The 27,448-nt window shown below is 41.2% G+C and overlaps 1 protein-coding gene across 1 annotated transcript in view; it reads right to left on the bottom strand.

Moving 5' to 3' along the window:
• CDC40 (cell division cycle 40) overlaps window positions 1-27,448 on the bottom strand; it is a 102,843-nt gene that overhangs the window by 59,255 nt on the left and 16,140 nt on the right. The window contains exons 2-3 of the mRNA XM_082248833.1: window positions 15,530-15,616; window positions 7,963-8,092 (exon numbers count right to left, since the gene is read on the bottom strand). Of these exons, the coding sequence (XP_082104959.1) occupies window positions 7,963-8,092; window positions 15,530-15,616 (217 nt within the window). The remainder of the gene's footprint in view (window positions 1-7,962; window positions 8,093-15,529; window positions 15,617-27,448) is intronic.

Here is a 27,448-nt window from a genome sequence, read left to right as displayed (position 1 = left end):
GTGTACGCCTTCCGGCGTTCCCAGCTCTCCACGAGGTAGCTGGGCTCATGAAACATGGCCGCCCCCATAGAAGAGACATAAGACTCCAAAAACATGGCGGCCGGCGTGACCTGAGGACATACATGCACTTGGTCTACGGCAAAATGGCGGCGGACCGCCGAAATCGTTTTCCCAGCACATCCACCTGCATCTCTGCTAAGTGGCGATATATGGATCTACAGGAGATACACTACGAATAAGGTAGGATTATACCTCCTATGTCTGCTGTAATGTTACAGTCTGCTGGGTAGAGTGTTAGCTCTCAAACCAAGTCCACTTCCCACAAACACATACTGTATTTACAAGGGGGACTTTTTAGTATCAGATATATACTGACCATGTATGGAGGGGCCCATAATTCATACTGCCTCATAACGAGGAAAGAAAAAAGGGAACGTTTACTCACCATACCAAACCGACAGGCCCCCTCTCTTCACAATACCCTCTCCACCGGGGTGGGGGGTTGTGGACCACTCCGGACGCCTCGACTCTCTGGTTCCTGGCGTCCAAGCGAGACTTTTAACTCGCAAGGTCAGTCCCTCCACTGGGACTCCGTCGCGGCCGACCCAGCGCGGAGCTCTGGTCTGCACGCGCTCGTAGGCAGAAACCGGGGTGACCACTGGATCTCAACATCCAGCCCGTCGCCCGGCCCCGCATACTTACTTGAATGTGTCGCGGCCGACCAAGCGCAATGCAATGGTCTGCGCGCGCTCGTAGGCCGGCTGGGGTGACCACAAGTGTCGCCCAGTCCGGCGTTTTTGCTTGAAGATCTCACAGGAAAAACACTGGAGAAAAACTACCTAAAAAATGTCTTTTTCTAAAGAAAAAAGTCTTGCAAGGACCAAAAGATCCCAGCAAGGAACTTAGGTCCTTACTCCTGACTAGACAGAAAAAAACTGATTCCCTGTAGCAGAGAGAGGGAGGATATACCCTCAGGGACTGCCCCTAAGGTGGAGCCAGAACGTTTTGTCTTTCTGCCTAGTCCTACTCCTGCGGAGACAACATAACCCAGCTCTTGAGAATCAAGAAGACTACGTCTGTCAATGAGCGATAGAGAAACAGGGTTTCCATCCATCCGGATTTCACGGACAGGATCTGATGCGGATGGCAGCGGGTGTCAGCGGACATGTCTCCACTGACATCCGCTGCCCCATAGGGATGCATGGAGGATCCGATCAGATCCGCCTAAAAAACTGAAAGGCAGATCGGATCGTTCGTGTGAAAGGAGCCTAATGCATGACCTGTCTGTACTTTAGGAACGGACACTTCCTGTTTAAAAATAAATAAAAAAATTAAAAAAAAAAAAAAAAAAAAAAAAAAAAAACTTATCCCACAATTGTTGGGTCTCTCAGCCTAGCACTGTGGCAGGTGAAACCTAAATACCAATTACAGACAACAGACACAAGCAGGCAGAGCAATTAACAGATATCTCACCCTGCAGTCTTTTAGATCCTATCTGCTCTGATCCTTCATCTCCTGATAGTACAGAGCTTTGGGGGCACTCGCTAAGGAAGGGTTTTTTTTTTTTTTGGTGGAGGGGGGGGGTTGCTTGTGATCAGCACAGGGCCAATCAGCACTGTCCAAACAGAGGGTCAGGAGTCATGCAGCCTCATAGGACAGTCAGAGGAGAATGAAAACTCCACTTAAAAAGATACAAGTCACAAGACTGTTATATACTGCTGATGAGAAAAGATATTTAGCAGTTTATATTTACTAAAATAATTGCATTTCCATGTTGTGTGTACTGTGAGAGACCAGATATAGTGAATGCAGAGTCCTGGGTTTAGTAACACTAAGCAAAAAAAAAAAAAAAAAAGGTATGAGGACATTTAACAGATCAGGTATGAGTGTCATATAGCTTGCACACAGGTATTGAAAACTCTTGTAGTTCCATTTGCTATCCGATCTTGCATCATAGCCATTTAACCACATTAAGACCACCCGCCGCAGATTTACTGTGACAGGCAGCCTCTCCTGTACGAACTGACATAGCCCTAACGCCAGCTCGCTCCCCACTAGGCAGCGGGGATGTCGATGCACGGGTCCAGTGGCCGTGACTGCTGCCAGGCACCGGCAATTGCTCCCCGCTGAGAGCGAAGGATGGTCAGCTGTTGTAAACACAGCCGACCGTTCTCTCTGAAAGGACCACAGAGCGCCTGTGATCCTTCTATATAGGATCATAGGTCTTTATGGTCATTTCACAAGCCCATCCCCCCACACAGTTAGTAAACACTCCCCTAGGCTCACACTCAACCCTTTGATCACCCCTAGGTTAACCCCTTCCCTACCAATGTCATTACAGTAACCGTGCATATTGTTAGCACTGATTACTGCAGTAATGTCAACAGTCCCCCAAAAATGTCAGTTAGGGGTCCAAACTATCCACCGCAATGTCGCAGTCCCGAAAAAAAAAAAAAAAAAAAGATATATTCTATAATATATATATATATATATATATATATATATATATATATATATATATATATATATATATATATATATATATATATATATATATATATATATATAATTTTTTTTTTTGTCATTTTAAAAATGACAAATCTTTCCAGTTTGTAGACACGATAAACTGTTGCGCAAACCAATCAAAATACACTCATTGGGATTTTTTTTAGCAAAAATTTGTAGCAGATTACAAATTGGCCTAAAAAGATGAAAAATTTTGATTTTAATATATATATAATTTTTTTTTTTTTTGGAAATGTTATATAGCAGAATGTGAAAATTATTTATTTATTTATTTTTTTTTTTTAAAGAAATGTCGCTCTTTTTTTGTTTAGAACACAAAAATATAAATCAATCAATCAATCGCACAGGTGATCAAATACCACCAAAAGAAAGTTTTCTGTGGGAAAAAAGGACATCAATTTTATTTTGGTACAACATCGCAATTTTCCGTTAAATCAACACAGTGCTAAATCGCAAAAAATTGTCTGGTCATTAAGGGGGCAAATCCTTTCCGGTCCAGAACTGGTTAAGAAAAACATTAGCTGCTGTATTCATTTATAATTCAGAGCAGAGCAAGATGCAGAGACAACTCAAAATATAGCGTTTTCCAGCACTCAGCCTCATCAGGCAGTAAAAAAGGATCAAATAAAAGTCCTTTCTATCATTTAAATGAGAGGTCTAATAGAAGGAAAAAATTCCAGTAAAAAAAAAAAAAAAAATAAAAAAAAAAAAAATATGTCATCACAACAAGTGTCGGGAACTATTTTTAGGGTTAACGCTAGTGCAATTTCAGATGCAACTTGAGCCACACAGAACTCCAATGCAATGGAAATTACATTATGTTCAATGGTGCTTGTTTACATCAATGCCACTCAGCAGGGCATGATTTTGAAAAAGGTTCCTTTTATTCTTTGGTGTGATTGCAGCACGGTTTTGGCCCCACAGAATATGCAAAATACATCCAAGTTGCACTACATAATCGCACTGAAAAATCAGATCAAAGCTATGTGAAAAGGTGCGGTTAAACATTGCAAACCTCTGTAGAAATTAGGTAAAAAGATGATTATTTTTTTTTAGTCTTTTACAATGTTACATCTTTATACTTTCACAAAATTTGAGCACAAGGAAATCTGAAGTATTTGTAACCTATGCACATACAAGCATTACTAAATGACAGAGGCCTTGGGATATAGCACCCCCTAATGGGCATAAATAAAAAAAATAAAAAAAAGACAATAATAATGTTGATCGTTTTAAAGATGATACGCATGTACTTTTCCTGTCCTGTGATTTGTTTAACTTTTCTTCTAAATTTACTTAAACGAGATACAGATGAATGGAATTCATTAATAAAAAAAATCTCAAACTGACAACTGGCTGTGACAAAAAAAAAAAAAAAAAAAAAAAAAAAATCACAGTAAGAGTGATTTCCAATTCAAACACGGTTTGATATTTTGTTACAGTATAACTAAAAGGCAAAACTTTATTTTTTAGTTTCTGGATAGAATGGAATGGATTAACATCTGTAATTTGCTATTGCTGCCTTTGCCCCTGTTAAGGAGATTCACCCTCTCATGTTCACTGTTATTTATTTATTTATTTCAGGTACTTATATAGCGCTGTCAATTTACGCGACGCTTTACATATACATTGCACATTCACATCAATCCCTGCCCTCGAGGAGCTTACAATCTAAGGTCCCTAACTCACATACATACACAGTAGGGACAATTTTTTTATGCAGGATACAATTAACCTACCAGCATGTCTTTGGAGTGTGTTTCAAGTAAAATATAAGAAAATCCCCTATTTTGGGTTGTCCCCAGAAAAAGAGAAGGGGTAAATCTTCCAATGGGGATAATAGTTCTGGTGACCTAGGGGGGGAGGGGGGGTGGGTTATCAAGGGATTGTCTTAATTTGCAGGGATTTCCGCTCACTTCCTGTTTAGGTTATGGGCCAGGAAGTGAAATCGCCCCAATGCGACACAGCAAAAAAAAAAAAAAAACCAACAGGGGTAATAACCCTCCCATAATTTATCCAAAATAAAAAAAGTTTTGCCTATAGTTCTACTTTAAAGGATAAATCCACCTTTACAAAAAAAATAAATGCAATTTTTTTTGCAGGTAAAAAAAAGAAAACATTTATTATTTTTATTTGCTTTGTAATAGACTTCTAAAGCATTGCACCCACGATCAGCACTAGGTGTAATGCTACGGTCCTGCAGACTGTCTGTTATCTGTCTGGCTGTATGTCCAGTACAGGAAGACAACAGGGCCGTAGTAGTTCATTGAGAGCTACAAGCCGACAGCCACAAAGGCTATCAGACCTTGTAGTTTTCCCATTCACAGAACACAGAAAATGAATGATGTGCCTAGGTGGGCGGAGCCCTGCCCTGGGGAGAAGATGCCCTGCTAGCTGTCAAACGGGGGAGGTGCATCTTTAACATATTACACCCTGAATGTGTGAGAAATCCCAAACTAGATGGGATAATATAGCGCTTGCTGGTATGAGCAGGGACAGGTGGGGATAAAAATTACAATTAAAAAGGCTAATAACATAAATATCAAAATTCTATACCCTTAAAAATATATACAGTGAAAAATTGAATAAATAAATAACAATGTTAATAATGTGCCAAGTGGAGTCCAAAATAGTTCATAAAAAATGCACAGTGAAAAAATGCATAAATATATCGCAATATAAATAATGTGCCAAGTGAAATCCAGAATAGTTCATAAGTGACTCAGTGATAAATAATCCAAAAGGGTGCCAAAAAAAGTGCAAGTGCTTGGTGCTGGATCCTCCAATGGTCCAGGAAATCCAATCATACAGGTGACTTCAAAAAGGATTAGATGTAAACTCACCAGATATGGTGGGTCTCAACTGCCTTCCGACAAAGAGACCAATAATGCTTTTATGACCCTCCAGGTCAAGGAGATGGTAACTGCTGGGCTCTGATCCCTCTCGACCGGAATCCCCCACCTTTTTCACAACACTCCACACACGTTTTCTGCCATGTGGTCTAGTTGGATAGACGGGATGTGCCTGTCTATTACCCTTTGTTTAGAAAGTTCTACTTATTGTTACTTGAAAGCCAAGCCGTCAAAGCCCGCAACTGTAAAGCAGGACGGAAGATCGGCCCTTGGGGAATCAGGTCCTCTCAAAGAGGCCGCCTCCAAGGGACTTCGGCAACCAATCGCACCTGTTAGGCCTACCATGACCGGCGAGGCCAGTCTGGGGCCACTAGGCGCCATGGAAGAGGCTTGGGAGGAGGGAAGGCATAAATCAGACAATACTGACCCCACAGGGCCACCAGAGAGTGTCTGTGGCATCCGCCAGAGGATCTCGTGACCTTGCCACAAACCTTGGTACTTTCCTTTTGAGACGAGACACCAACAGGTCCACCTCAGAGGGTGCCCCACCCTCAACATATCAGATAAAAACACGTCCGAATGAAGGTACCACTCCCCTCTGTCCAACGCCTGCCGACAGAGATAGTCTGCCGACAGAGATAGTCGGCCTGCCAATTTTCCAAACCTGGAATGTGCACAGCAGAGAATGCCGGAGACCTCCAGAAACACCAACACACCTTTGGTTCTGCTCTGGTGATCGACATAAGCCACCACTATAGTAATGTCTGACTGGATCAGTACTGGGAGCCCTCGGAGCCGGATAGCCCAAAGTTTAAAGACATTGATCGGTAGTTTGTATCCTTCCAGCGCCCAACAACCCTAAGCTGAGATCAGCTCCAGGACACCTCCCTACACAGACAGGCTGATATCCTTCGTACCACTGTCCAATACAAGGGGAGAAAAAAAAGAAGACTAGCCCTGCCGAAGGGTTGGAAAAAAAAAAGCCACCAGACCAGGGAACCCCCTGGTTTCCCAGCTCAGACAACCCCCCCCAGGTTCTCACTCTAAAGGAACCTCGTATGGAACTGTGCAAACGGGACCACCATGAAGGTAGACACCATCAGGCCCAGCATTCACATGCAAGTCCGGAGGGAGGACCAACTGTGGGACAGCAACAGATGAATCGCAGATTGCAATTTTTGGAGTTTGTCAAGAGAAAGAAACACTCTGGCCAGAGATTAATCCAGAGTCAGACCAAGGTAATCCAATTTCCTGGACAAGATCAGGGCAGACTTCTGGTAGTAAAGAAGCCAACCAAACTCCTTCAAGGTCCGGATAGTGATCCCCATGTCATCTGTTAATGCAGGCGAGGACTCGCAAGAGGAGGTTGTCCAAGTAACCCAGCACAGCTATCCCCCGCTGACGTAGCAATGCCAAGACGGGGGACCAACACCTTCATGAATACCAGAGGAACGGAGGCAAGACCAAAGGGTAATGCCACAAACTGATAGTGCTCCTCTCCCACAGCAAAACGGAGGAAACACTGGTGTTGGGCACATACAGTGCATCCGGAAAGTTTTCACTTTTTCCACATTGTTATGTTACAGCCTTATTCCAAAATGGAATAAAATTCATTATTTTCCTCAAAATTTCTACAAACAATACCCCATAATGACAACATGAAAGAAGTTTGTTTGAAATCTTTGCAAATATATGTGAGTTGCTAAAGGTTGTACCTTCATTAAATGTACTCAAATTGCTACACTTTGAGGCACCGCTCTTCTCTTTTGTTGTGACATGACACTTGTTTATCAAGACAAAATTATATAAAAAAAAAAAAAAAATGTTGCTGGTCTTGCAAAACGCTCTTAAACCAAGTTACTCTCAATCCAAGGTTATACTGTATATGCAGATGGGGTGAGGGGCATTAGGCGACTCCCCTCCTTTCACTTGCATGAAAAACTTGCCAATAAAACGGTCAAATGTTAAATTTTCAAGAATTCTCAAGTAGAGGCACTGGCATATATTATCTGCATGACAGATGCTTAGCATCAGAAACAGGTGAAGTTCTGGACTTGGACAAAAGCCTTGATCCCTCATACAGTCTATGCATAGGATGCAAGTAGCTTGAAATGTAAAGGGAATCAGAATGCTATTCATAGTACTTCTCTTTAACATCTTTGTCACATATTTGAATTTTGTAATCCTAAATTGTCAGCTTTGGCACATTGCAATGTCAAAATAAAATATGTAACTCTTGTGGGCGACTATATACAAAATGTAGCTTATCACGTGTCACTGGTTTTAGCAGTCTAATGTAGTGGCATATTAGAATATTCCTTGTGCCTTCTGATTCAAAAAGCCCCTTCCCTGGTGCTTCTTTTCTGGTGCTTGACAAAGAATTTTTTAAAAAAATGATAAAAATGAGCAAATCTATGAGGTTTGTTATGATTGCTCTAACAGAAACACCACAATATTACAATATTTTTATACCTCTTAAAGAAAATGGTAGCCACCCAGGTTTATTTCTCAAACTTCACAATTGAATATTACATGTTTTTGCGAACATGGAAAAGGTAAATTTATACTTTCCCATTTTGCTTACCATATGTTGAAAATGTTCTTCTTTGCTGTTCGAACATAAAGTCATTAATGTGTGTTGGTTCTGCGTATCCTGAAAGCATGTTCCTTGGAGCAGCCATCTGCTGGGTTTTAAATGGATTGTTGGGTCCAAACTGCAATTATATAACAGAAGAGATCATTCCAAATTAGATACTTTTCACCATGAAATGTATCTCAATTGTGCATGTTATTATACCGTAACCTAGTGTAGAAACATGTATTAAAGGAATTAAAGTGGTTTTAAAAAGGACAGAAGTTTTTTTTTTTTTTTTTTACTTTAATTCATTATAGGCATTAAAAAGGTAAAAAAATCTTGTGTGCAGCACCCCCTTATACTTACCTGAGCCCAATGTCGACCCAGTGCTGTGCATGAGAGCAGCACCTCTGCTCCCTCATCCCACTGGTTCAGAGACACCAGGGGGAGTCATTGGCTTCCGCTACTGTCAATTACAGCCAGTGAGGAGGAAGCAGGGGGTTTAGATGAAAGCAGACCACCTCCACTAGTGCTCAAGAGGAAATAAACATAATTATAAAAACAACTACAAATGAAAAGGTGGGAAGCAGGCTTGCTGTCCTGAAAGATTCCTAAAAAAAAATTAGAAAAAAGGAAAAATGGGGGAATCATCTTCCAGGGCAGCAACCAGAGAGGAGAAGCAAGAAAAAAAAAATCTCCAAGTGTGTGTAAAGAGGTATTCAACCCAAAACCAAAATGTGATATTGTAGCTTACCAGTTATTAGATGTGGCAGCTGCATCAGTTTTCTTTGGTAGCCCCCTATAGACAGGACTCATGCTTTAACAGTATGTGGTTACATCACACACATACAATACATGCAGGTATTCTTCACTTCGGGGAAAAAGAGGCCAGCCTCCATCATTAGCATGTGTTTGAGATGGAGGACTGAATACATGTTCCCCTCCAGGCAGCATTATTGGTTAAGCTGTCAGATGGTAAGAAGCATTCAATACAACTCAAGAGTGCCGAATTTTATTGAATGCTTCTTACCATCTGACCCATTGTAAGTGCGTTACTTTCTTTGCTTTAATAAACCATTTAAATGGTATCACGCTATGGTGTCTTTTCGATTTATCCCACATACACCTTTCTGAGTGGGGGTTTCCAGATATCCATACGTGTACCATCCTTGAGTGACCTTCCTATATCCACCATTTGGAGGAGAATTCGTGGAAGCCTCTGCCATCTGTTCCAAGGATATCATCACTTTCAGCCTGCATGACCCAATTGCTGTAAGGTACTTTGGGTCCATGCCATCTGGTGAGCGAATTATATTCTCTTTTTGGTGTGGAATTTATCACAAGTATTCACTCTATGTGGGACTGGTCACCTTCTTTTTTTGTCTAATTTTGAATATTGGACTTTATGTTTGCATTTCAGTGTGTATACCATTGTACTCACTTTAACATTTGAGCGCTGCACAATTTATGTTTATATAACATTGTAGGTATCACCCAACCAGACAACCATGTTTTTAAAAAAAAAAAAAAAAAAAAGCCTGGCTTCAATAGCCATGCTGTCCAAGCCAGGGATGGCAAAGTAGGGTAGTAGACCGGACCCCAAGAGATCCTTCAAAAGAGGCAATCGCTAAAGAGCATCTGTGACCAGCCACACTACACCCACATACCATGAACGATAAGGCCAGTCTTTATCTACCAGGACGACTGGAGACCCTTCGGCCTCTATCCAGCATACCAGGCAAGAGAAGCGTTAAAGACTATTCTAGAGCCACAATGTCATCAACACCTCCATAGCATCCACCAGGGTATACCATGCTCACACCACAAACCTTGATACCTTTCTGTTGAGGCGGCTCGCCAAAAGATTCACATCTGGAGTCCCCCAGCATAGGCAGATCAGATGGAACACATCTGGGTGTAGGGACCATATCCCCCAATTCATTGTCTGGTAGCACCGAGCAACACCTGGGATATGCAGTGGGGAGCCAGACCGTGCCTTCCACTGAATGCAAACTGGTGATGCCTCCATCGCTGCTGCTGCACCGCTTGTTCCACCTTGGAGGTTGATAGAAGCCAATGCTGTGGCAGTGTATGAATGGCTCCTGACCGGGACCCCCGGGGGAGAAGATCCATCCAGTGCCCAAGAGACAGCATGATCGCTTGTGATCCCAAAATGTTTATGTGTAGCTGAGCCATCTCTGTCCAGCGACCTTATGCCAATCTCGAACCCAGAAGACCTTCCCAGCCAGACAGGCTGGCATCTATTGTGACTACCATCCATTGGAGGGGCAAAAGGGCCTTCAGCCTGTAGGGCAGAAGACCAGAGCCATCCGCAGGGGGAGGCCCTCTTTGACCGGCCCAGACAAAACTGGCTTTCCAGGGGGAAGCAGAAGACTTGTCCAACATCAGCAGGATTTTCCTCTGCCTAACTCTCCGTTTAAGTTATTACACATACAGTTGTGCTCATAAGTTTACATACCCTGGCAGAATTTATGATGTCTTGGCCATTTCTACGAGAATATGAATAACACAAAAACTTTTCTTTCACTCATGGTTAGTGTTTGGCTGAAGCCATTTATTATCAATCAACGGTGTTTACACTTTTTAAATCATAATGACAACAGAAACTACCTAAATAACCCTGATCAAAAGTGAACATATCCTGGTGATTTTGGCCTGATAACATGCACACCAGTTGACACAAAAGGGTTTGAATGGCTATTAAAAAAGGTAACCATCCTCACCTGTGATCGGTTTGCTGGTAATTAGTGTGTGTGTGTGTGTGTGTGTGTGTGTGTGTGTGTGTGTATATAAAAGGTCAATGAGTTTCTGGACTCCTGACAGACCCTTGCATCTTTCATCCAGAGCTGCACTGACGTTTCTGGATTCTGAGCCATGGGGAAAGCAAAAGAATTGTCAAAGGATCTGCGGGAAAAGGTGGTTGAACTGTATAAAACAGGAAAGGGATATAAAAAGATATCCAAGGAATTGAGAATGCCAATCAGCAGTGTTCAAACTAATCAAGAAGCTGAAAAGGAAGGGGCTTTGTTGAAACCAAACCACGGTCAGTTAGACCAACTAAAATTTCAGCCACAACTGCCAGAAAAATTGTTCGGGATGCAAAGATAAACCCACAAATAACTTCAGGTGAAATACAAGACTCTCTAAAAGCATGTGGTGTGGCTGTTTCAAAATGCACAATAAGGAAGCACTTGAAGAAAGACGGGCTGCGTGGTGGAGTAGTCGCCAGAAGAAAGCCATGACTATGCAAATATCACAAAGTATCCCGCTTACAATACACCAAACAGCACAGAGACAAGCCTCAAACCTTCTGGCACAAAGTCATTTGGAGTATTGAGACCAAAATTGAGCTTTCTGGCCACAACCAAACATGCTACATTTGGAGAGGAGTCAACAATGCCTATAAATGAAAAAGGTACACAATTCCTACTGTGAAACACGGAGGTGAATCCAATAAACCCCATAATTTACATTGGTGATCTCCTACGCACCATTTGACTGATAATTATATCTGGGAATTTGCGGCGTTTGATGCGATTTTTCTTTGGTCTCCCCCTGACTGGAACACATCTGACTACAATTTTTCCTCCCTGGTTCTTTTTTCCTCCCCTTTTCCTTATTTGTAATGTCTAAAATGTATACGGATGGCAGAGGCCCCGAAAAAGCGGAATACATAGGCCACGATACATGTTGGCACATTATGCACCTTTTACTTGTTCTACATTATTGATGTCACTGTATACCCTGTTCCAAATTATTATGCAAATGATATTTTTCTCATTTACCTAAATAATTGATGTAAATAAGTCAGCATAATTCACAGGTTATCAACTATTAATACATTTTATTGACTTTAATAACAGTATTTTTTTAAACAAACTTACAATGCACTGTTGCAAATTATTACGCACAGTAAGTTTCAAAACACTTTATAGGTTGTAAAGAACTGAAAATTGTCATTTGTTGTGTTTTCAGCATATTTACTGAAATCAAAAGCTATTTCAATCAAACTTATAACTTTTTAAACATTTTAACAGGTCACGTTACATTTTAACATAGGACCCCTTATTTGATATCTCCAGAAGGATATAGATACTCTAGAGAGAGTTCAGAGAAGAGCTACTAAACTAGTACATGGATTGCAGGAAAAAACTTACCAGGAAAGGTTAAAGGACCTTAACATGTATAGCTTGGAAGAAAGAAGAGACAGAGGGGATATGATAGAAACTTTTAAATACATAAAGGGAATCAACTCGGTAAAGGAGGAGAGCATATTTAAAAGAAGAAAAATTACCACAAGAGGACACAGTTTTAAATTAGAGGGGCAAAGGTTTAAAAGTAATATGAGGAAGTATTACTTTACTGAGAGAGTAGTGGATGCATGGAATAACCTTCCTGCAGAAGTGGTAGCTGCAAATACAGTGAAGGAGTTTAAGCATGCATGGGATAGGCATAAGGCTATCCTTCATATAAGATAGGGCCAGGGACTATTCATAGGATTCAGATATATTGGGAAGACTAGATGGGCCAAATGGTTCTTATCTGCCGACACATTCTATGTTTCTATGATAGCAGCTTCACAAGTCTTGCATCCATTGAACTTGTGAGTTTTTGGACAGTTATAGAATAGCCCCCCAGAGCTGCTGTTTGGATGTAAACTTCCTCCCGACCTCATAGATCTTTTGCGTGAGGATGCTTTAAAGGTTCTCAATAGGATTGAGGTCAGGTGAGGATGGAGGCCACACCATGACTTTCTCTCCTTTTATCCCCATAGCAGCCATTGACGCAGTGGTATTCTTTGCAGCATGAGATGGTGCATTGTCATGCATGAAGATACTTTTATTACGAAGGCATAGTTCTTCCTTCTGTACCAGGGAAGAAAGTGGTCAGTCAAATGCCACATACTTTGCAGAGGTCATCTTTACACCTTTGGGGACCCTAAAAGGTGAACAGGACTGTTTGAAAATTAGTCTTCTTCATGTATTTTTCTGCCCAATGCAGCCGTTTCTGCTTGTGAGCATTGGTTAGTGGTGGCTGAATAGAAGGTTTATGCACTGTTGCAAGACTCTGGAGGGCTCTACACCTTGATGGCCGTGGGACTACAGAAGCACCAGCAGCTTCAAATATCTGTTTGCTGCTATGTAATGGTATTTTAGCAGCTGATCTCTTGATCTGATGCATGGATCTGGCAGAAATCTTCCTCAATGTGCCTTTATCTGCACAAACCCATCTGTGCTCTGAATCAGCCACAAATCTCTTAATAGTGTGATGATCACGCTTACGTTTTCGTGAAATATCTAATGTTTTCATACCTCGTCCAAGGCATTGAACTATTTCACTCTTTTTGGCAGCAGAGAGATCCTTTTTCTTCCCCATATTGCATGAAAATGGTGCTCAGCCTAATAATGTGGAACACCCTCCTTTAGTAGCTTTTCCTTAAATTGGGCTCCCCTGGCAATCTAATTATCACAGGTGTCCGAGATTGTTTTCAGTGATCAAAAGAGCCCCAAGACAATGCCATCCATGAGTTAAACTGAAAAACAAAATATTTAATCTTTGTGACACTTAGGGCCAGTTCCCATTATTGCGAGTGCGGCGATCACATGTAATTCGGAGCGCACTGCTCCTTCATTACATGCGAACGGATGAGCGGATGCGAATTCAGCCATACACCTTGTATGGCTGAATTCGCACTGTATCCGCACCAAACTCGCACATGACCCTTTTTTCCAGCCGCATCAGGATCGGATCGCACAGTGGTTCACACTTGTGCGATCCGATCCTGTGCGAACTGCACGATCGCACTGCGATATGCGATCAAACTGGGGGTGTCGTTAACAATTGACACCCCCTGTGTATCGCATATGGCAGTGTGAACTGCCAGATGTGCGTTTGCGATGCGGGAACAGGCTGCGTATTCGCAGCCTTCCCGCATCGCATAAGTGTGAACCGGGACTTAAATAGAAATTGCATAATAATTTGAAACAGGGTTTATGTATTATGTTTTTATGGGCCCATTGGTTCATGGCCCTAGATACTATGAGGTTGTTTGTATGACTGTGGATACTAAATAAATACTTTTTTGTACTTTTCTAACAAGTTATTGATATGGTTGTTCTTTCATTTGAGAGTCACCATTTAAAAGACCAATATATGTGAGGTTAGATTAACCTCTTCCCCCTGTTCTTTTGGTTTTTCATATGTAGCTATAGGGCTGGTTTCTCCCAAATCTTTCTGACTCACATTCTTTACCATTAGACACAAATTACTTGATTTTTTTTTTTTTTTTATAACCTAACCCTGCTTTAAACTTCTCCACAACTTTATTCCTGACCTGTCTGGTGGGCCCCTCGGCCTTTATGATGCGGTTCACTATGGGTCTTTAACAAACCTCTGAGGGCTTCACAGAACAGCTGTATTTATATGGCGATTAAATTACACACAGGAGGACTCCATTTACTAATTAGGTGAATTCTGAAAACAATCGGTTCCACTGGATTTTAGTTAGGGATATCAGAGTAAAGGGGGCTCAATACAAATGCGCGCCACACTTTTCAGATGTTTATTTGTAAAAAAACAAATTGAAAACCATTGATCATTTTCCTTCCACTTCACGATTATGTGTCCCTCTGTTAGACCATCACAAAAAATCCCAATAAAAGACAACAACATTACAGGGGTACAAATACTTTTTCAAGGCACTGTATGTGTTTGGGAAGCTTGAGTTTTGTATCCATTGGTGAAGGCTCTGGATCTTTCTTGGCACAATTTCAAAAATATTTGGGTGTTCAAGGTCCAGGTTACACCTTTTAGACTTTCACTGCATCTGCTGTGTGAACTTCAATTTATTGAGTCACTCACTTTGTTTTATTGCATACAATTAATTTTTTATATATGATTGTATGTTTTTTATTGATTAAATTTGAGTCTCTAGTCACCAATAAAGTTTTAGTGCACAATTTTTGTTTTTCTCATGAGATTTGTCATTTTTAGTTCAGCGTTTCTTACAATAAATCCTTCAGATCTAAGAAAGCCTAGTATTGCTTTAAAAACAGGCTGTGGCTGCACCGCAGCATCAATAGGATGTTCAAGCTTGCTGTTCTTTTTTTATTCGCAAGCACCACTATATGCACACTTTTGTTCTTTAACAGGGTATTCTGTAAATACAACTCATTCCACAAATACTATTTTGCTTGGCTTTATGCAGTTTTAGTGCCAGTTCACACTAGGGCGACCTGTGAGGCGACCTGGTCGCCTCACAGGTCGCCTCCCTTAGGGAAGCTGCGGACCCGTTCTAATAGGAGCGACACAAGTCGCTCCGACCTAGAAAAAGGGTCCGGAGCTTCTTTGGGGCGACCCGGAGGAGACCGCCATAGACTTCAATGTTATGAAGTCCGTGGCGGCCGCTCCGAGGTCGCGGCGCGCTGCTCGCACCGCGACCTCGGAGGTCGCGGTGCGAAGTAGCGTCGCTGCAGTGTGAACCGGCGCTTAAACATATCACAGCAGGCTGTATATTTAGAATAATTTCTGAAACAATTACAAAGTGCTAGTTTACCTCAGGTGCAAACAGGGTGTCATAGGTAGGGTTGTATTGTATTTCCTTAACATGTGGGTCAAGATGGACTCCGACATCAACAGTTTCCTGCAATAGAAATAATGCAAGACATTTTTTGAAATCAATGTAAAATAGATCCTGTAAAATAGCATTTCCAATGTATCTAACAAAATATATCCTTTTACAACAGAAAGAATAGCTCAAAGTAATTTAAGTAGCCATAGAGCAGATTTATTGTTTGGAAAGCATTATGCACAGTTTAGAAGTACCATTTGCCAGATGGATTAGCTTGAAACCACTGTAAAAATGTAAAGCATATACAGTATATGGCTTTAATTATCCGTATCACATTTTAAAATATAAGGTAAACGACTGTGTATCTTTTTTCTGTTTCAATTATGTTTTACTATGTCTGGTAGTGAGCATATTCATTCATTTTAAATAAAACACATAATTTATATCCACTTGATGTGTGTAGTTTGTAATTCTGTGTATAGGCAGCAAGTGTAAAAACAATGCCTAAAATAGATTGAGTTTACCTTCAAAAGTCTGATTTACAGTCTCTGCTCAAAGCATCATCAACTCTAGCTCCTACAAAAACATTTTTACAATAAATTTCAAATAATGAAATTCTTATAAAAAGTAGAACTACAGGCAAAACTTTTTTTTTTTCCATTTTGTATAGACCAAAAGGAAAAAGTTTATAATCCCTGTCAGATTTTTCTTTTTCGCCATCTGGGTCCCATTGCAGGGATTTCCCTTCTATTCCTGTCCCATAGCTAAACAGGAAATGAGAGGAGATCCCTGCAAATTAAAGGATTTCTTTGGGTACGCCCAGGTCACCAGAACCAGTGTTAATTTCGTCAACTAAAACATTTTCGTCGACTAAATTAACACAATTTTAGTCGACTAAAATATGATTAAAACAATTCAGATGACTAAAATACAACTAAAATTAAATTGGCATTTTAGTCATAAGACTACAACTAAAACTAAATAAAAAATTGACATCATCAAAATGAACACTCCTCTGCTGGCCATTTCTATATCGGCAACACAATTCCATCCAGAGCATGTAATAATAGCACATTAAAGTTTAATCATGTATTGCACCACCGCATACACATAACTAAGGAGCATCTACTAAGCTGCTGAAAACTAAACAATTAAGAAAAGGCTTTTCGTATATTTTTCTCTAATATTTAATGTTGGTAATATGTGCAATGGCATTACAGCCAATGGAGTTTACAGCAGTGTTAATTTCGTCAAAAAAAACGTTTTCGTCACCGCTGTCGTCACCGGCATTTTTCAACTGACGTAAACGAGACGCAAAGTATAGCACATTTTCGTCAAATGACGACAACTATGACGAAAATCAAATCCGTTTTCGTTAACGAACGAAAACTAAACGAGAATGTGAGGCAGGGACGTTTATCCAACTTCCGGTTTTCACGGAGCTCCCCCTGTGTGGCGTCTGGCGTGGCGTGCCCCGTGACGTCCGACGTGAGGAGTGGACTACTACAAGAGAATCGACTCGAGACCAGTCACCTGACCTCACCAGAGCACTGCAGCAATACAGCCAGATGCGCCAGGCCCGACTCATCACACGGCACTGGCACCCGCCACCACCACATCCAGAGCAGAGCACCCACTGTGAGTTAACAGCCAGGCCAGCTATTACTGCCTCCCTGAGTCCCCTCAGACCACTCACCAGTCACCACTGGCATCCATCCAGGACTGTGTGCGTGCATATAGGCCGCTAAGGCCCGCCCAGCCCATCCTGTTCAACAACTTCAGTTCAGAGTCAGACCAGAGACCACCCTAAAACCTGAGACCCCCATCCAGCACTCTGAGCAGCACTGTGTGCACTCACTGCACTGACTGCAGGCAGCAGCATTACAGGCCTCCTCTCTGACCTGACCATCACCATTTAGATGACTAAAATGTACGGGTGTTTTAGTCGACTAAAATGTACGGGTGTTTTAGTCGACTAAAATGTACGGGTGTTTTAGTCGACTAAAATGTACGGGTGTTTTAGTCGACTAAAATGTACGGGTGTTTTAGTCGACTAAAATGTACGGGTGTTTTAGTCGACTAAAATGTACGGGTGTTTTAGTCGACTAAAATGTACGGGTGTTTTAGTCGACTAAAATGTACGGGTGTTTTAGTCGACTAAAATGTACGGGTGTTTTAGTCGACTAAAATGTACGGGTGTTTTAGTCGACTAAAATGTACGGGTGTTTTAGTCGACTAAAATGTACGGGTGTTTTAGTCGACTAAAATGTACGGGTGTTTTAGTCGACTAAAATGTACGGGTGTTTTAGTCGACTAAAATGTACGGGTGTTTTAGTCGACTAAAATGTACGGGTGTTTTAGTCGACTAAAATGTACGGGTGTTTTAGTCGACTAAAATGTACGGGTGTTTTAGTCGACTAAAATGTACGGATGTTTTAGTCGACTAAAATGTACTGGAGTTTTAGTCGACTAAATACGACTAAAACTAAAAACACTTGCAGAAGACTAAAATGGGACTAAAACTAAAATGTCATTTTAGTCCCAAGACTAAAACTAAATTGAAATTTAGTGCCAAAATTAACACTGACCAGAACTAGTGTGTTGCCTTTAGTTACACTTTTAGTGGTGAATATAAAAACATAATTGTGAATAGAAATAATAAAAAAGTGCAATCAGTGATACAAAAGTAGAGTAAAATAAAAGTCCTAGCTCTTGTTGAATGGGTCTACAGGAATTTGGAGGCTCATTAGAATATGTTGAACACAATTTAAGTAGGTCATGAACACTTTTCCCCAAAGAGATAAGTATGCCCAGTGTGAAGTAAACCTCTTCCATCATACACAAACAGACCCTGTACTGGTTTAAAACTAGGAAAAAGCATTTTACTAGCTTTTAAAATCAATAAATGTAAAAAAAAAAAAAAAAAAAAAAAAAAAACACACAGCATGCCCGTGTTTTTACATGCATGCATGTCTCTTCTAGTGTGAACATAATGACATTTCTTCACATGATGAAACTGCAGTGACATCATCACGCATGTAAAAACCTGGGAGTGTTGTTTTTACATTTATTTTAAAGGAGAAATACTTTTCTATGTTCTTGTGAGTAATATTTATAGAATAAAGCTCATTTTTCAGAATTTACATTATGGAGGTGCTTTTTCTATTTTGAGTTTGACTGCAAATGGAAAGAAGGTGGAGGACCTAATCTGGGTTTAGTCAAGTAATGGGATAAATGGAGAAGAGCGGTGGAGTGACCTACTTTACATACTTAAACTTTATAAAAATATATACATCATATACCAATAATTTCTGTTGAGCCTTATATATATATATATATATATCCACACACATGCACACACTCTCCATTGCTGGCATAAAGCTCTATTACTCTTAAAAGTATTTATAACTCCCTATGGGGGGGGGGGGGTCAATAACATTTAGTGGCGAGAGAATAAATAATAATAATAATAATAATAATAATAATAATAATAATAATAATAATAATAATATATATATATATATATATATATATATATATATATATATATATATATATATATATATATATATATATATATATATATATATATATATATAACCAAAACTCCCAAACAAAGATTGGCCCGCTCCTTAACCTATTGACCATTAGCGAAAGTCGAACGGTTCGGGCCGAGCATTAATTCGGCCTGAACACTCAAATTTTCTGTGCGCTCAGCAGGATGTTCACACGCTGAGGTCATAGATAAAAATAAAATCAGGTGTTTGGGCCGAACCATTTGCCCATGGCTAATATACACACGACTGGTGGTTGGTTTATACACAGTATTTTTTGGAAATATTTTAGTTTAAAAGTGGAGTACAAGATCAACAAGATATTGGTGTTAAAGATACTGCACTATGGAGAAATTGTCTTTAATATGCACTCAGAGCCAAAGGATTAAAGCGGAGTTCCACCCTAGTTATACATTTTTTTATAAAAATACCCCCGGGACAGTCAGGGCTAGCACATTCCACAATGGCTAGCCTCTGATCTGTCCCGGGTTGCACTTACCTTTCAGGAGAAATACTTACCTTGAAATTGTCTTCTCCAGCGCTGCCATCTCGGGTGTGGGCAGCTTGAAGCCAGCGCGATCCTCTTCCGCGTCCTCTTCGGTCCTCTTCCTCCTTCTTCGGTCCCACGATGCACTGCACCGGCCCCGACGTCACTTCCGGGTCGCGCGCGTCATCCCTCCACAGCTTCTGGGCATGCCCAGAAGCTGTTTAGAAGGGAATGACGCGCGCGCCCCGGAACTGACGTCGGAGGCCGGTGCAGGCGCAATGATTCCTGGGAGCGATGACGTTCAGCTCCCAGGAATCATTGCAAAAGCCAGGAAGTGACGAATCGCCGTGGCCGCCGAGGGGAGGAAGAAGGAAGTAAGGTGAGGAAAAAGGTAAGTGAAAAAAAAAAAAAAAATTGCGATTATCCATTTGTTTTTCAGGTGACCGGGAGCGAGAAGATGGAGGTAAGTATAAATTTCGGGTGGAACTCCGCTTTAAGGAAAAGGAGAGGGAAGTGATAAAACAGTTCAGAATCCATTTGTATTGGTAGGAAGAAGGGTGTACATCACACTGGGCATACTTCTCCCTTTGGGGGAAAAGTGTTCCTGGTCACCCAAAAATGAAGTGGTCAATAGATTCTGGTGAGCCTCCAAGTTGTTGGACACACTGAACACGTAGTGCTAGAGCTGGGACTTTATTTTATTGGACTTTTGTTTCACTGATTGCACTGTAATATTTTAGTTCACATGTATTTGTTTGCAATCACCATTTAAGAGTGTTACTAAACCCAGGAACCTGCATTCACTATATCTGGTCTCCCACAATACAAAGAACATGGAAATGCAAATATTTTTTAAATATATGCTAAATACCTTTTCTCATCAGCGGGATATAGCAAGCTTATGACTTCTATTAGTGTGCGGCCAAGCATTGGTAAAAGTAGGAGGAGGAGTTTTCATTCTCCTTTAACCTATGAGGCTGCATGACCCCTGACCTTCTGTCTGGAAAGTGTCTAATCACATGCAGCCTGCCCTCCACTCACTAGGGGGTGAACTGCTGGGGGAATAAAGGATAAAAAAGGACCTGGGGCTCCTAGTAGATGACAAGCTCAGCAATGGCATGCAATGCCAAAGTTGCTGCAAGCAAAGCCAACAGAATATTGGCATGTATTAAAAAGGGGGTTCACTCCAGAGATAAAATAATTCTCCCACTCTACAAGACTCTGGTCCGGCTAAATCTTGAGTATGCCGTCCAGTTCTGGGCACCGGTGCTCAGGAAGGATGTGCCGGGACTGCAGAGTGAGTCCAGAGAAGGGTAAAAAAGCTAATAAAAAGGGACTGGAGAAGTTCAGCTATGAGGAAAGACTACAAGCAATGAACTTATTCTCTCTGGAGAAAAGACACTTGAGAGGGGATATGATATCAATGTAAAAGTACCGTACTGGTGACCCTAGCCTAGGGAACAAACTTTTCAGAGAGAGGGAATTTAAAAAAAAAAAAAAAAAGACACGCGGCTATTAACTAAAATTAGAAGATTTAACCTTAAACTGCGCAAGGGGTTCTATACTGTTAGAGCGGTAAGGATGTGGAATTCTCTTCCACAAGCAGTGGTATCAACAGGGAGCAGCAACAGTTTTAAAAAACGATTAGATGGGCACCTTAACGACCACAACATACAGGGATATGCAGTGTACTATTGACACAAACACACTAAGTTGAACTGGATGGACTGGTGTCGTCTTTTCTTTCAACCTCACACCACAACTATAACTATTTAACATATACAGACTGATTTTACTTTTGTGGGTTTAGTAACACTTTAATAAGAATATAACTATATTAAATTTATTGTAGAATTATTTTTAATAGGAGCTAGCGCCATTTACATAAATGAAGAGTTACAGGGGTAGTTCTGCACGAAAGCAGCGTGTGGCATTTCTGATTTTTGTGGCGAATGATCTCCTTGGTGACTTCTAATATCCTTGGTAAACACACTAGGGAGAGGCTATTCTATGTATAAAGACAATGCAAATGAATATTAATCAGCAAATATTTACTGGTTGGCCAAAGCTCAAGTGTGCCAAAAAGAAATAAAGGAACTGAAAAAGAGGATTCTTTAGCGTGGATGATAAGGACTAATTAACTGGAGGCAGATAATTACAAGTGAAAAGACAGCCACTTGAGTTCACTGTATTATTATAGCCAGGATTCAAAAGAAAACAAAATGTGGAATTTCATACTACTTAATTGCATTAAACCAGGGAACATGTATTTACTGTATTAGCCAGCTGAAAAGCATGTATAGATTATAGATATGAATAGCTACTTTGTGAAATCTACCAAGGCCTTGTGCTGGCCACAGGCTTGGCATTTTCCAGGTAATAGAATATAGATCAAAGTCATACCTATAAAAAGTAATGATTAAGGGCTCATTCATGTGTGCATTAATACAGTTTATGCAGCATTTAGTCAGCATTTTTAAAGCCTCATATCTACCCTTCAATGCCTGCCATGAATAATACAATGGTACCACACAGTGCTGTTCACACAGGAGCAGTAGCGTTGTGTTAAACGTTAAGCAGTGTGTTTCTTTCATGAGGCATCGACGCTTGTAAGCCACCCTGAACCCCTTTAAATGGTAATGCTCTGTAATCGCAACTTAACAGCACCAATAGCATTTACTAGGGATGCACCGAAATGAAAATTCTGGGCCGAAACCGAAAATGCAGGATGCCCTTGGCCGAAAACCGAAACCAAAAATTACTTTTTTCCCCCAAATGATTTTAAAATAGATAGAACAGAGGCATAGACCAAAAACAGGCAGCGACATACACCTGTAGCTGCCACCCTGTCACAGTATATGTACTGTGACGGGTTGGCAAGTGGTTAATTTAATTACCAATGGTATTTGTATTATGCAGCATGAGGGGGTTAATGTATTGCCACTGCTGGTCACTGATGCATTAGTGACCGACCAGTGGCAGTTAATTAACCCCTTTGTGCTGCATTAGTGCAACCAGTATCAGTGTTAATTAACACTGGTTGCACTGATACTGGTTGCACTAATGCAGCACAAAGGGGTTAATTAACTGCCACTGGTCGGTCACAAATGCATCAATGACCAGCAGTGACAATACATTAACCCCCTCATGCTGCATAATACAAATACCATTGGTAAGCTCGCCTCAGCTTCCCCCTCCACAGCCTCAGCATCCCCCCCCCGCCTCAGCGTCCCTCCCCATCCCAAGGATGCAATCTCCTTACTCTCGGCTCCTCCGGTGTCCTTCCTTTCAAAAGACCCGCCTCCCTGTGATGTCACTACTACTACGATGTGCATGAATGAACACACCGGGCGGGCGAGCGGCCGCTAATAGCTATAACTATGTGAGCCCTTCACTTCCCTGTCAGAGGAGATACCCGCCTGATAGGGAAGTGAAGCGCTCACTTAGTTACAGCCATTAGCGGCCGCTCACCCGCCCGATGTGTTAGTTCATTCATGCACATCGTAGTAGTGACATCACCGGGAGACGGGCCACCGGCCAGAGGCGGGTCTTTTGAAACCTGCGCTGCGCCCGCGGCGGCCATCTTTCATATCGGCATATTTAACCCATTTTCGGCCAAAATGGAATAAGCCCATTTTCGGACAAAAATTTTGGTTGCCGAAATTTCGGTGCACCACTAGCATTTACGGTGTGTTTTTGAAGCATTTATAAAGTATTAGCCTGCCACTGGAGAGATAATAGAGGTAGAAAATTATAGAGAACTAGGACAGAGCAGCTCCAGCCACTTCCTGTTTGTATACAGCCGCTGTGAGCCAACACCTTTTGCTTCTGTGTGCAGGAAAAAGCATCAGCCAGCCAGCAGTGCTGACAGTGCCAGGTAGGGACAGAGGCATTGAGCATTATTGCCAGTGGTAAAGACATGTTAACGAGCCCTAAGGCCAGCCATAGACAGTTCGAATGTCGGCAGGTTCAGCAGGAATGGGCCAAGATCGAGATTTGAACTGTGTGTGGACAGGCTGAATATACCAAGTTGAAAGATCAATCAACTTAGGTACAACCAGCTTGCCGGGTTCACTTGCAATTATTGCTAGCAGCTACTACTATAGCCGCTAGCAGTAATCAGTACAGACAATGGTTCGGCAGGAGCAATTCCCCTGTCAGCACTGTCTGTTGATGGGGGAATCATGCAAATTTCTTTCCTGCAACCACGCACCGTCTATGGCCTGCCTAAGAGTTCTAAAAAAAAAAAAAAATACAAACCGGTTTCCCTGCAACAGTTGTCAATCGTTGGTCAGACAAATTTCCATCACTAAAAAATGTAATTTTAGATGTGACTTAAAGTCATAATGTTGACTCTCTCACCAAAGGTGTTCTAGTATGGTCTTTGCGGGGGGGATTTCTCAAATCTCGCTGATATGCCATGTGAGAAAATTATTCTAATTCGGAATACACTGCAGCACGACAGACACATTTAAAGTAGAACTATAGGCAAAACTTTTTTTTTTCTATTTTGGATAGAGAAAGGGAGGGTTATAACCCATCAGATTTTTTTTTTTCGCCATCTTCACTTCCTGTCCCACAGCCAAAACAGGAAGTGAGGGGAAATCCCTTCAAATTCCTTGTGGACCTCCGGGTCACCAGAACTAATGCCCCCATTGGAAGATTTTCCCCCTATTACTTTTCTGGGGAGAACCAAAAATGTGGGATTTTCTTTTACCTTTCCTTTCAAGGATAATGGTAAACAGGACGAATAGAGAGGCAATAAAAACTGACAGGTGCTCTAATCCCTCCAAAACATAAAAAAAAAAAAAAAAACCTGCCTTTGGCTTTACTTAGACTTTTTTTTATTTTTATTTAATATTCTTTATTATAACATGGGGATTACTATGATTCTGTCCAAGTCTTGTCTTTGGTAGTCCCTGGTCAGGTTTCAGTATTATGCTGCCAATTTACAGCAGGACAGATACTGCGAGAGTACAAGGGGAGAAGCAAAAGGCTCAGTCAGTACAAAATAATTTCAGCATGCATATATTCATGTTCGTTTTACTTTTCATAAACTGAGGAATAGCCCTTTGAATAAGCATGTGCATATTAACCACTTCCCGCAAACCGACGTAGCAGTACGTCGGCTTGCAGAGGTCGTACTGGGATGGTGCCTGCAGCTGCATCCATTAACCCAGTAACATTTTTTAGAGCCGGCGGTTGGCTTTCAGAAGATAACAGCCACTCTGCCACTATCCCAGCGAGCAGGAGGGAACATCACTCCCTACCGTTGCCTTCCATGGCTCTGCCCAAGTCTCCTGTCCCACCAGGAGACCCGAGCAACCAGCCGCCACGTCCACCGGCTGGTTGGAGTCCCAAACTAAGCCGGATTCAGCTTCGATCGGGTCACAACGTCACTTCCGGTTTACTCGGCTGCCAATGGCGCCGATTTAAAAAATTATTTCAGTACTCAAAAATGCCGGTTTCAGCATTTTGAATACTTGAAGTGCAGTGGAGGGGTCTGGAGTCTTTACTAATATACTACACAATGGTCGGCCTACTTTTCTTTATTTGGGGCACTATCTGAGGGACCCCAGGAATACCATCTCAGGCTCCAGTATATGGTGGAGGCATCCATTTATACCAGGACCAGGATACATAGACCGCTGAAAGTACTCAGAGGGATAGCCGCAGGATTAACAGGATCACCCATATTGCTGTGCAAAGTCTGCTACCCCATCACAGGGGATAGCATTGCGGTGAGTGCAATTTCACTAGGGGCACGGAAATACCGCACTGAGCACAGCAAAGTAAGAGTATATACACAGCACCATCGTCTCACACACCTCGTTTTAAGCTTCTTATGCTTTCTATGCATTTGGGCATATCATAAGTATCAAACAGATCATGAGTTTGGATCACTTATTTGTCCTAGACTGTTTTGACACGAAAAGCACTTTGTAAGAGTAACCTGGCTGATTACATTTTTCAGCATACAGCAGTAGAACTCTGATTGCGATTGGACAAACAATTTATTGATTTATCAACATTTGTTTTTTGACCATTCACAATTTACTTACTATATCTGGTTTGTATTTGTTGCACGTAGCACCAAAGCACTTTATATTTTATATGGTATTTATTAAGAGATTTCCTCGTTTTTTGGATGCATTGCACTATCACTATTGCTTTTGATATTCACAAATTTTTTATTATATCTGCTTAAACTATATACTGCACATAGCACTTGTCACTTTATGTTTCTCATATATTGTATTTTACTGTATTTATTAAGAGATTTTTTTCAAATCTGTTAAAAACATTGCACCAGAAGATCACCAGCACTTTAATATTCGATATTTATTTATATATCTACATCCAATCATACAAGAAACAGTATTTTGCACTAGTATAGAACTATAGACATCTTTATAGATTAACCTACATCAGAAGTAGCGCCACCATCCTTTACCATTACAAATACCGGGTGATAAAAAATAATGCAATGGCCGCCATTTTATTCTCCAGACTCTTTGTTAAGAGATATATATATTAGGGATGCACCGAAATGAAAATTCTGGGCCGAAACCGAAAATGCAGGATGCCCTTGGCCGAAAACCGAAACCGAAAATGACTTTTTCCCCCAAATAATTTTAAATTAGATAGAACAGGGCATACACAAAAAACAGGCAGCGACGTACACCTGTCGCTGCCACCCTGTCACAGTATATGTACTGTGATGGGTTGGCAAGAGGTTAATTTAATTACCAAAGGTATTTGTATTATGCAGCATGAGGGGGTTAATGTATTGCCACTTATGGTCACTGATGCATTAGTGACCGACCAGTGGCAGTTAATTAACCCCTTTGTGCTGCATTAGTGCAACCAGTATCAGTGTTAATTAACACTGGTTGCACTGATACTGGTTACACTAATGCAGTACAAAAGGGGTTAATTTTTTTTTTTTTTTTTTTTTTTTATGCAAGATTTATTTTTATGTTCCTATAGAACACAGAATTGCATAAACTTAAATGAAACATTATGTATACATACAAAGTAAAAAAGTAAATTTGCTGCTTCAGGGTAACCTTCAAATAAAGTACATGTCTTAAAAACTGACATTATTTCAAACATTAGAATAAACTTAATTACAAACAGCAAAGTAATTGAACTGTGTTTGGAATAATTTGGTGTTTGTTACTGCCATTTCTGCACTGCTTCTTTTCAGTTCAAAGACAGGGAGCTTTTGGCAGATACTGGTCAAGATAGCCCAAGAGTTTTAACAACTTAGTTTCACTGGTTGTCATGTGGACGCTTTGCTAGAGAAAAAAAAAAAAAAAAAGGATGGCTCAGATTTCATTCATGAGGCTTGGAGCGTGTACGTAGCTGCTTGCTGTTCTGCATATTTCCTGCCCACATCTCCCTCTCTGTCCTGCACATACGCCGAGATAGGAGAGTGGGCGGCCCCGGGCAGACAGAAAAACTGGGGTGGGAGGGGGAGGAGGATGAGCTGTGTGTGTCTTTCTCCTCTCCTGTCCGTGTCTGGGAGGGGTGAGTACTGCTCGCTGCTGTGTGATGGACGAGGTGTCACAGACGCTGCGCTCTGCTGCAGCCACGGCACCTAATTGAACAGACTGATTCTCCTATCCTACGGACGGGAGAATCAGGGACTTTTCAAACCTGCGCTGCGGCCATTAATTTCGGCATTTTAACCCATTTTCGGCCGAAATGGGATAGGCCCATTTTCGGCCGAAAATTTCGGTGGCCGAAATTTCGGTGCATCCCTAATATATATATATATATATATATATATATATATATATATATATATATACAGTGGGTACGGAAAGTATTCAGACCCCCTTAAATGTTTCACTCTTT

The sequence above is a fragment of the Pelophylax lessonae genome (assembly GCF_965119305.1).
Source record: "Pelophylax lessonae genome assembly, chromosome: 3".
NCBI classification, from domain to species: Eukaryota; Metazoa; Chordata; class Amphibia; order Anura; family Ranidae; genus Pelophylax; species Pelophylax lessonae.
This window is presented reverse-complemented; position numbering and strand designations above follow the sequence as displayed.